The sequence below is a fragment of the Ictalurus furcatus genome, chromosome 26 (genome assembly GCF_023375685.1).
Source record: "Ictalurus furcatus strain D&B chromosome 26, Billie_1.0, whole genome shotgun sequence".
Taxonomy (NCBI): Eukaryota; Metazoa; Chordata; class Actinopteri; order Siluriformes; family Ictaluridae; genus Ictalurus; species Ictalurus furcatus.
Window position 1 is genome coordinate 18,238,485 of NC_071280.1, and position 11,444 is coordinate 18,249,928.

At 41.2% G+C, this 11,444-nt stretch overlaps 1 protein-coding gene across 1 annotated transcript; it reads right to left on the minus strand.

Moving 5' to 3' along the window:
• Positions 1 to 4,848: 4,848 nt before the first annotated feature.
• On the minus strand, positions 4,849 to 11,421 carry mri1 (methylthioribose-1-phosphate isomerase 1). The gene is made up of 6 exons (XM_053615379.1): positions 10,869 to 11,421; positions 8,555 to 8,778; positions 7,595 to 7,764; positions 7,291 to 7,467; positions 6,767 to 6,991; positions 4,849 to 5,469 (listed from the first exon to the last, which is right to left on the minus strand). Exons 1-6 carry the CDS (start codon positions 10,998 to 11,000, stop codon positions 5,336 to 5,338), a joined length of 1,062 nt encoding a protein of 353 aa, XP_053471354.1. The 5' UTR covers positions 11,001 to 11,421; the 3' UTR covers positions 4,849 to 5,335.
• Between the last annotated feature and the right edge of the window lie 23 nt (positions 11,422 to 11,444).

The window sequence follows — 11,444 nt, forward strand, 5'->3', positions numbered from 1 at the left end:
TCACTATTAAGTGTGAATTTTATGCCTGCATTTAAATAAAATATCAACCACGATGGATTAAATGCATCAGAGCCAACACTATTGTTATATTCTACAAGCTAGCATCAATAATAATAATAATAATAAAAAATTGCTGACCAGCAAATAAATGACTCCAGAAATGCATTGCTTCTTTATTGTATTGATGTGAAAGAGACGTTCTGTAGTATATGTGAGCTGTATACAGTATAATATTCATATACATATGTATAAAAAAATCAAATGTGTTTCCCCCCCCCATCAATCTTTTCCCACATTATACAAAACAAAAGCTAGCTGTGAATATGGGTTATAATAAATGAGAATAAATATGGGTATGGGGAGGTCTTTTCAAACTCACGCAGTCATCCACCAAGCACGCTTCCCATTGGTCAAAAAAAACAACAAAAAAAGCGCACCTGATTGGCTTGGAGCATGTAGTAGATTGGCATCACTTACTTACAATCTCTACTTTTCTCTAGTCATTTTTATTTTGAATTTTTTAAAAGACAAATTTCCTTAAAGCCTCGAGCCTGACAATACAGTGAGTGACGAACATCATAAAATATTGTGTAGTTGATTATCGGTACATGGCTCACGTGGACGTCCGAGACGTGCTGTTTGGCGTATGAAGACGCGCTGTGTGTGAAGAAGGCCTTCCCATTACAGCTTTTAAACAAAAGTTTCATCACCAACAACCACAAGTCGTAGCTATATACAGCATACAGATGATACACACGCACCGAATTGCCACTTTATCATCAGGCCTACTCATGGGATACAGTCAGTAATTTGACCGGTACGGTTTACCTAACGAAAAAAAACAACAGATGTAGATACAAGGTAGGAGATCCCAAAAACTGGCAACCGAGTTTGTACTGTATATATATAAAACACATTAAAATCAGCGAAACAACCGTGAACATGAAATATACAAACCGTGTTGTACCTTTTGAATGAATGAAATCTAGTGAACACATGGACGGTCACAGATTTGCTACAGTTTTGTGTAGATTTTTCTATACAAAGTTAAAAAACAAACAAACTAATAGACATATTGTTTTCTAAACACAATAAAGCCACAACATACTGTATAAATGTCAGCTGAAGGATCACATTCTCTGATTTTAACACTGGGATGCTTTTAGGAAACTTAATCCAGATGTATGATGATGATGATGATGATGATGATGATACTATCCTGTATTATACAAGCTATACGACTGACTCACACGCGTAGAGGTTTTGATGAATTCATTTCACCATGCTACATTTCCTTTCGAAGACCAGGCCAGCCATTAGCTTTTTTCTCAATCCTTTCAAGCAGTGGTCACCAACCCTGTTCCTGGAGATCTACCTTCCTGAAGACTTTAGCTCCAGCCATAACGGTGCCCACCTGACCATCTAATCATTGCCAGCTAAACCTGCAGGAAGGTAGATCTTTTGGAGGAGGGTTGGTGACCACTGTAGACACCACCCATTTTTTGAATTTGGCAGAACTGATAAATGTAACTGTACAGAGCTTTAACTTAATAATTCATCAACCCATCTAAGGAAAATTTTATATTCTCAGTTGATTCATCTTGTTTTAACCATCACCCCTTCTTCACATTGTCCAGATATATGACTTAACAACTAGCTAGCTAACTACATCGTGAGCCTGTCATATATAATGGGAAAAAAATGGTACAACATTACACAAGTACAGCAGTATTGCTTGATAATATTGACAATGTGGAGCAGTTCAGACCAACCAGAAACGTGCAAAATATTACTTTACCGCCATAATAAGTGTCCAAAACAAATCAGAACAAAAATTGAAATTGTGACAGTGATTTTTTTTGTTTGTTTGTTGTTTTTTTGGGTTGGGTGTGTGTGTGTGTGTGTGTGTTGGGGGGGGTGTTTACAAGGAATAACCAAAAATTCACAGCCTCTCTGAACTTCCAGTTTATTTTACTTCCAGTCTTTTCCTTAAGACATTGATCTCCTTGTTGCTATGCAAACGAGTAATGGCTATGGTAACAGGACATGGTCAAACATTTCTGCTGGTGGCAGTGAAGAGAACTGGCTTTGCTCGCTACATTCAGTAACACGGCGACACAATCAGGTTTGCTGAGCTCTTATGACCAAAATGCCGATGCTACCGATGATCATGATGCACCTGCTAACTGTCAAGACATTCATTGCTAGCTGGGGTGCCTTAAGAATGAACGAAAGCTAATGTTGCTAGCTAGCACGACAACATTTAAAAAGGCAAAATTAGCTTCAGCCATCTGTTTCTTTCATCCGTTTCAGTTTGCTCAGTCTGAACGAAGGCTTCGCCAAAGACCTCGTGACGATCACCTCGAGATATTTGCTACCTTTAGATGTAGTTTGCTGTGTTTACTCACTATTGTAGTATTTAGTACTTAAAAATGGTCTCATCCACTTTACACAATTTGTGATACATCGTTGAATATATCCCCCCTATAACTAAATATAGTCATGGAGGAACATTAGCCGTAAGGAGCCTTTTCTTAGTAATTTATCAACACATCTGAGGAAAATGTCGACGTTCCCAATTGATTTGTCTCGTTTGCACGATCACGCTGGCCTGATATATGACTTAACGGCTACATGCTAGCGATCTACAACATTAGCTTCGTTCACATCCTGTATAAAGAGTAAAGGCTCTGGCTGGATTGCGAGATTGTGTGTATGCATGCGTTTATGTTGAGACATCACACAGTCCTGCATTCACTGAGGGCGGGATGGAAAAAAAGCAACTATAAGCAGTAGGAATAGAGGATTGTGGGTAATCTAGTGAGGTATAGTGTAACGTCTAGCTCCATAGCACCGTTTACTCACTCCAGCTACGACTACCGCTAGCTATTCACCCGCTGACATACGATTTAACCATCTCAAAGAACGGCTCACGTCGTAAAACCGTGTTCACGTGAAAAACGTCAGGCATTTCGACAAGATTAAAAATAAAAGACGACGTATTAGGAAAACTTAAGAGGTCTAATTTAGATGTCAGTTGCAAACAATACATGCTCACAACATTCTGCATAATAATTTAGTTGCCACAGTTCTGGGTAATTTCTACTCTAAAATGCTGACTTGCTTGTCATAATTTATTCAGGGGCAAAACTTATGATGTTAAATATTTTTCTGCACAGATGAGGAGGAAAGGAAAGTGCCTAGCAGTGTTTTAGCTCAGCGTGGATTAGCTGGAGGTGTGTACAACATCCCTGCTGAAAAAACCCCCCCCAAAAATAGAAACCATCACAGAAATTCTAATGGTTTCCACTACAAGCACCATTACAAGCAATCAGCCAACCATTAAAATCATTACTGGTCCTTAATGGTATCCACTAGACATAACATGCAGCCAGTAGAAAGCAACAAGTTACCAGTATAGATCCGCAGGGACCGTTAGTTTCCATTAAAACTCAATACAATTCCCATTAAAACCATTACAACGTCTATGAGAGTTTCTATTGTGTGTGGATTTTTTTTCTTCAGCAGGGAGGTCAGTGTATGTTGCGTTCATTCTTTTTTTTAAATTTTATTTCAAGATTATAGATAAGAACTATATGAAAACAATAAATATTAAGATGTTTTGCTTTAAAACAATTTGTTTTAAAAAATGCATCCTTTCAGATTCATTTTTTAAGTTAATCAATGATCATGAAGGACGTGGATGTGCATCAGTGACTACTGGGCAAGTTACAGATCAGCTTTAGTTCCTGAGGTACTTTTTCCAGGTGCTGTAATTTAAGAATATTTTAACCATGAAAAAAAGTATTTCTACAGACGCTGATTCTGTTTAAAGAAATAAAAATAAAAATCATATCCTTTATGAAAACAGAATCTTAAGCAGAGAGGAGTCTGTAGAATAGACTACTAGTATTTATGAATAACTGAGTTCTAGAGTCTGTGTGGGGAAGCAAGTAGAAACCAAAACAAGACTTATATATTTATTTATATATTTATATATATATATATATATATATATATATATATATATATATATATATATATATATATATTTATATATATATATATATATATATATATATATATATATTTATATATATATATATATATATTTTTTTATTTATATATATATATATATATATATATATATATATATATATATATATATATATATATATATATAAAATAATAAGTGAAATAAAAAAATGAACGCAACCTACACGGACCGTAACGTACGAAGTTGCACAGATTCCATGTTTTCATATCAGCGCTCCAGATAACGGATTATGCGCAGATTAGAAAATGGAGCTCCATGGACCTGGAGCGTTCGAGGAACTGAAGAACACCACAGGTCTCGGACAAGTTCCTGTTTTGTGTTAGAATTGATACTGATCGGCCTTTTTAAAAAAAATTTTTTTAAGGCAATACTTGCAGAGAATGATTGACAGGCGTTGGTGTGAGGACACTCCACAATCAGCTTTGCATGGAAATAACTGCCATAGTTTACTTATTATTACATAAATACCAACGCAATCAACAGTCACATTACTCTGAAATAAAAAGAAAAAAAAAAAAAAATGATAATAATAATACATTAAATGTTGATTTCAGGCTTAGTTGAGTAAACTAAATTAGAACTATTATATCTATCTATCTATGTGTGTGTGTGTTTATTCTGTGTTTCCAAGATATCTTTAAAAAAAAGTTAATTTAACATTTCAATATCTGATTTACGGGTCAAAAGGTCTTTTTGCGTTCGCCTGCGATTACAGATGTCTAGGCTGATTTCGTACGCATGTACACGACACGATAGCCCTTATTTTATGGCGCTTAAATTGAACACAGAGCTAATATGCTAATCCATTAATTAACATTTTAAAAGAAAGACCTTCAGAAATCAACTGAATTCAATTAACATTATTACTTCCGAGAAATCCGTTATAAAAGACGAGGCCCTCGCTAGAGCCGCGCTCTGTAACACACTGTTCAGTAAGGACTGGAGCTGAGCGAGAAAGGGGAAATGGGAAGGGGGTTTAAAGAATAAATCACAAACAGAGAACACAGATTGTTGAAAGCTACATTATACACAGACATGAAACAGCGTGGTTGGTTTCTGTGTGTCTGTGCGCACGTGTGTGTGTGATTTATAAGCGTTCCGGTTGTTGAACGACTGTGAAAATGTATCATCGTGTAATTTTCACTTCACTCTGCGTGTGTATTTTTAACCAAGGTGAGATCTTCACCCTGTGTGCAGTAATGGGAATGAGGGTGTGAGCTGTAGGGTGGTAGTGAAGGTGCAGTAACACACTGTGCCCTGCAGGGGGCGGCGTGGACTCTACAGTGCGGTGAGGCGGCCGGTGAGAGCAGCCTGCAGCTCAGATGGCAAAAACACACCCAGCTCCGTGATGATCCCACCCGTTATCAGCTGATGAGGAGTGACATCGAACGCCGGGTTCCACACATCAATACCTACAGAGAACAAAAGGAGAACACCATAATACATCTCAGACTTGAACAAACTAATGGATAACGAGCGAGCTAGAGGGGGGGTGCAGAGACAGAGAGGAAGAGACAGAGACACACACACACACAAAGAGAGACAGAGAGAGACACACAGAGACAGAGAGACACACAAAGAGAGACATACAGAGACAGAGAGACACACAAAGAGAGACATACAGAGACAGAGAGAGACACACAAAGAGAGACATACAGAGACAGACACACAAAGAGACATACAGAGACAGAGAGAGACACACAAAGAGACAGACACACAAAGAGACAGAGAGAGACACACAAAGAGACAGAGAGAGACACCCAAAGAGACACACAGACACACAAAGAGAGACACACAGAGAGACAGAGAGACACACAAAAAGAGAGACACAAAGAGACAGAGAGACACACACAAACAGAGACACACAGAAAGAGAGAGACACAAAGAGACAGAGAGAGACACACACAGAGACACAGAGAGAGACAGAGACACAGAGAGAGATACACAGAGAGAGACACATACACAGAGACAGAGAGAGACACATACACAGCGACAGAGAGAGAGACACACAGCGACAGAGAGAGACACACACAGAGACAGAGAGAGACACACACAGAGACAGAGAGAGACACACACAGACACATACACAGAGACAGAGAGAGACACACATAGACAGAGAGAGACACACACAGACAGAGAGAGACACAGAGAGAGAGACACATACACAGAGACAGAGAGAGAGAGAAAGAGTGGGAGAGAAACACAAAGAGAGAGCACTTTAGGGTGGGAGAAAGAAAGAGAAAAGAGAGAACATATGAAATGAAAAAAGAAAATAAATGAAAAGAAAAAGTAAACAGACAGATGGACATGAGGAGACGCGTGGCTCTGAACCGAGTCGTGGCCTCATCAGGCTAATACATTAAAGCTCTGTTCAGATTCACTCAGTCGCTGGATCAGACGGAGAGAATGTGTGTGTCTTTATTAAATTTATTACAGCACACAGTGTGTGACTGATCTCAGATCTGCTCTGAGCCTCTTCTCCCCCAGCGTGAGTGCACACACACACACACACACACACACACACACACACACACACATTACACAGCCTGCCTTTAATTAAACCGCTGCCACACACACACACACACACATCAAACATGTTTAATTAAAAGACAGCTCAGTACAGTTTCAACCATCACTCAAGCCCTTGTCTCCTACTCTCTCTTTTCGTCTCCATCTCTCTCTCACACACACACACACACACACACACACCTGGTGCAGCGACAGGGACGCCATTGATGCTGGTGAGCTCCTCGGGTGGTCTCTCCTCAATCACAATGTCTCTCCCACTCTCCAGACTCAGGTCACATGATGTGCTGGGAGCTGCCACGTAGAATGGTATCCCATGATGCTTTGCAGCAATGGCCAGCTGGTACGTGCCCACTTTGTTGGCCGTGTCACCATTAGCAACGACCCGATCTGCCCCGACAACGACGGCTACACACACAACCACACAAAAAACACAGTTTGCTGGAGTTTCCCCTCCCCTAACGTGTGTAACAACCAATGAAAATGCCAAAGAGGTGGATCAGAACGAATTTCTATAAACAGATACATTCTTTAAAAATCAAAACAACTTTAAAAAAAAAATCACTGTATCGAGATCATGGTTAGCTTTTTGAATAAAAAAAATAAATACTGCAGTAGCAGAGCAGCTAGTTTTTGTAAGACTTGGGTTCAAGATAAATAATCATGATTATCTTTCCTTTAAAATACACACACACACACACACACACCTGTGATGCCTTTCTCCCTCATGGCAAGAGCGGCCATGCTGTCTGTGATGAGTGTAGCAGGGAAGCCCTCAGCCACGGCCTCGTATGCTGTAAGCCTGGCTCCCTGGTTATACGGCCTCGTCTCTGTACAATACACTCGCTTCAGACGACCCAGAGTGTGCAGCGACCGCACCACACCTAAACATACACAGGTTATGATAGGATTACATCATCAGTAATCTCACACACACACACACACACACACACACACACACACACACACACACACACACACACACACACACACACACACACACCCACCCACCGAGAGCGGTGCCGTATCCGGCGGTGGCCAGGCTGCCCGTGTTGCAGTGTGTGAGGATGGTGACGGAGTCTCTCGGCACTCCGGACAGGATGTGCTGGGCGCCATAGTTACCAATCTTCCGGTTATCATTCACATCTCGTTCCAGCATCTCCTCAATCCAACCAATTACGCTGCAGAGGGGCGGAGCCAAGAGAAGAAGAGGTTAGGTAAAAAATTTAGGAAAACCTATAATGAGCTGAAGTTACCACAGGAAGTTATCTTTATAGCTAAAGTTACCACAGGAAGTTATCGTTAGAGCTAAAGTTACCACAGGAAGTTATCGTTAGAGCTAAAGTTACCACAGGAAGTTATCTTTAGAGCTAAAGTTACCACAGGAAGTTATCTTTATAGCTAAAGTTACCACAGGAAGTTATCTTTATAGCTAAAGTTACCACAGGAAGCCATCATTATAGCTAAAGGTACCACAGGAAGCTGTTATTATAGCAAAACTTTCCACTGGAATTTACTGTTATAATGAAAGTTACCACAGGAAGTTATAACAGCAGCTAAAGTTATCATGGGAAGTTATTACGGGCAGTGGTAGCTCAGTGGTTAAGATGTCGTGAGTTCAAAATCCCAGCACTGCCAAGCAGTTGAGGGTTAAGGGCCGTGCTCAAGCCCTTAACCCTAAACTGCTCTGTTGTAAAAATGAGATAAATTGAAGTCGCTCTTGATAAGGGCGTCTGCCAAATGCCATGAAATAAATAAAGTAAATGCAAAAATATTACAGCAGCTAAAGTTACCACAGGAGATTATTACTATAAATTAAACGTCAAATAAACTATATATAAATATGATACTGAAGACTTCAGTGGCTAAGAAGCAAGAATCAAACACAATATAATTCATGCATCTTACATATGTATATAAACAAGCCTAATTGGAGTCGTAGTGTTGCATCAGTTTTTTAAACCCTTATACCTTTCTCGGAGTTGCTCTCCTCCTTTCTCCATGCTCTCGTTCTCGGTGAACTCCATTAGCTCTCGTGCTGCTCGGCCCATATTGACGGCGGTGGGCCGTGCTGAGGTCAGGTGACACAGAGACTCCCTGATGAAGGACACTGGGTCATCACCCCCGGCACCCGCCCGGAGCTCCACTGCCAGGCTCAGGCAGCCCACAATGGCGATGGCAGGAGCGCCACGCACCTAAGGGTTCAAAAGGTCATGAGACAGAAGGGTCATTAGGGCACTTAATAGGGTGGTCTTTCACAATGGATACATGTCACATGAAATGAGGATGAGAATATACAGCACCGGCAAGGGTCTTAGTCATATCTATAGAAAATCTGTACAGCGATGCTTTCAAAGTAATGAAATGGAAAGTTTATAGACATCAGAGAAATTACTATAAATTGCAGAAGACAGTTTTAAAAAAACCAAACCCAAGTCACTATTTGACATGACCAGCCTTTTAGTTGAAACCTGCATTAAATTCTCTCAAGTACACTCATGCAGGTATAAGGAACTCGACTGCCAAGTCTGTCCTACATCTCAGAGAACCTTCCATAGTTCTTCTGCAGAATTTGGTTTGCACTTGCTTCGGTTTCTGCAGTAAAACCAGACAGCTTTGATAATGTTTCCCCCTCCCCCATCTGAAAATGGCTCTCAATCTTACTTTCCTTAATGACATACAAAAAAAACCCCTCTAAAATTTTAAACCCCCTCCTCCCAATCTTCTGTGCTGAACTGTAGTCCTGGAGGCTTGACTATTACGACAGCTTACTCCTGAAAAAATTATTATGACTAGAGGTAAAAAATGTTTTTTTTTTTTTTTTTAAATGTATGTAAGACACCACAATCAGTGAAAGACTGTTACCCTTACACCACATTCCAGGAAGCGTTATCACTCTGTAGGGGAAAAGTTATTACCATAATGACAGCACTTTTTTTTTGTTATTAGTGACAGCACTCTGAGGTAATGGTTACTGCCACTGTGACATCACATTCCAGGAAAGCTATCACCATTACAACATTGTGTTCTGAGGAAGATTACTGATTGTCATTATGACTCAATGTGTGATGTTAAACTGCAGGAAAAGATTGTGCCTGTTTTACGTCAAACTCCAGGAAAAGTTATTACTATTATGAAAGGCATTGTGCCACTGTGGCATGACGCCCTGGGGAAGTTATGACCATCACGACCCGACACCCTGGGGACGTTATGACCATCACGACCCGACACCCTGGGGACGTTATGACCATCACGACCTGACACCCTGGGGAAGTTATGACCATCACGACCCGACACCCTGGGGAAGTTATGACCATCATGACATCACACTCTGGGGAAGGATATTTACATTTGCATTTATGGCACTTGGCAGACACCCTTATCCAGAGCAACTTACGTTTATCTCATTTACATAACTTCCCCCAGAATATTACCATTATGGCATCGCAAACAGGGAAAGGTAGTGTCATTATGAGACCATTCTCCATGAAGAGTCATCATCATCATCATCATGATGTCACATTAAACAGTTACCTATCTAATACATTAAAATATTCATAGATGTCAAATACATTTCTGAAAAACAGAGCCACATCAGAGCCACCTCTAATTGGCTAAATGACTCAATTTAAAAGACAAATATATTGAAAAAATAATAATTCATAGGCTACTTCAGCAAACCACATCTGCTCACAGGAGGACCTCGGAGTGTTTAAACCCCACAATAGCTAAAGTAATATCCAAACCATTTCAGCTCGTAGACCGTCTCGTGCAGGGGGAAAGCGAAAGGAAGCTAAAAGAGCTAGCTGCAACATCAATAATTCATGTTGCAGCTCGGTTGGCTGAAACAGCAGGGCGCGAGCACCTCTAATTAAAAACGATGACGCGCACAGAGGAATAATTGGGTCTGGACGGAAAACGGGGAGGCAGCGGGACGCTTCTACAAGTGACACATCATCGAGGAGGTTAAACAAAAATACAAGAAGAAGAAGAAGAAGAAGGAGAATAGAATTAAAGATCGGGGTTTGAGCTTCCCGTAATGCAGACAGGTTCCGTTCAGTCACCCAGCGCGAGAGCGACGCTGTAGAGCTCGAGCACATCAACGGAGACGCTGACGCGCGCACGCGCGAACAAAAGCGGTTGACACAAAGAAGCGTCTGCGTGCCTCGCGCTCTAACGTTCTTCACGCACCGTGATATTTATAAATAAATAAATACATACATAAAATGCCAACCGGAAAGAAAGAAAGAAAGAAAGAAGTGAAAGACTTGCTGCTCTTTCGTACCTTCATGCTCTTGATGGCCTCGTATCCGTCCTGCACCGAGCGGATCTCCTCGTACACGGTCTCCCGCGGTAGCAGCAGCTGGTTGAGGATCTGCAGAGACCCGGCCCGGTACCGGATCGCTTCTAGCGTCATGACCCCGCTTCAGACCTGCTCAAGTCGAGTTCAGGTTCCGGTGAACGTTATGCACGAAGGATACAGTGAGGAGGGGCAAAAACAACAACAACAAAAAACCCCAAACACCGGGCCGCGGGCGCGCGTGAAAGCCTCTCGGTGTGAGTGCGATTTAAAGGGCTTCAGCAGCGACAACAACGCGCACCGACTTGACAGAGGGACCTCTCTCGCGGAAGCACGTGCTCATTCCGGCAGGAAACGCGAGGCTCTTTTTTTTTGGTCACGCCCACCGTTTTCGGTTCTCATGCGCGCGCCAGTCTCCTTAGCACAGACCGACTGGCGCGCACACGTGAGACTTTACACGCTAACCCTTGGACGGACATAAAATAAATAAATAACAAACACCAGTTCCACACACACACACACACGTTTGTCATACTGTCTTTGTGAGGACCTTCCACTGAC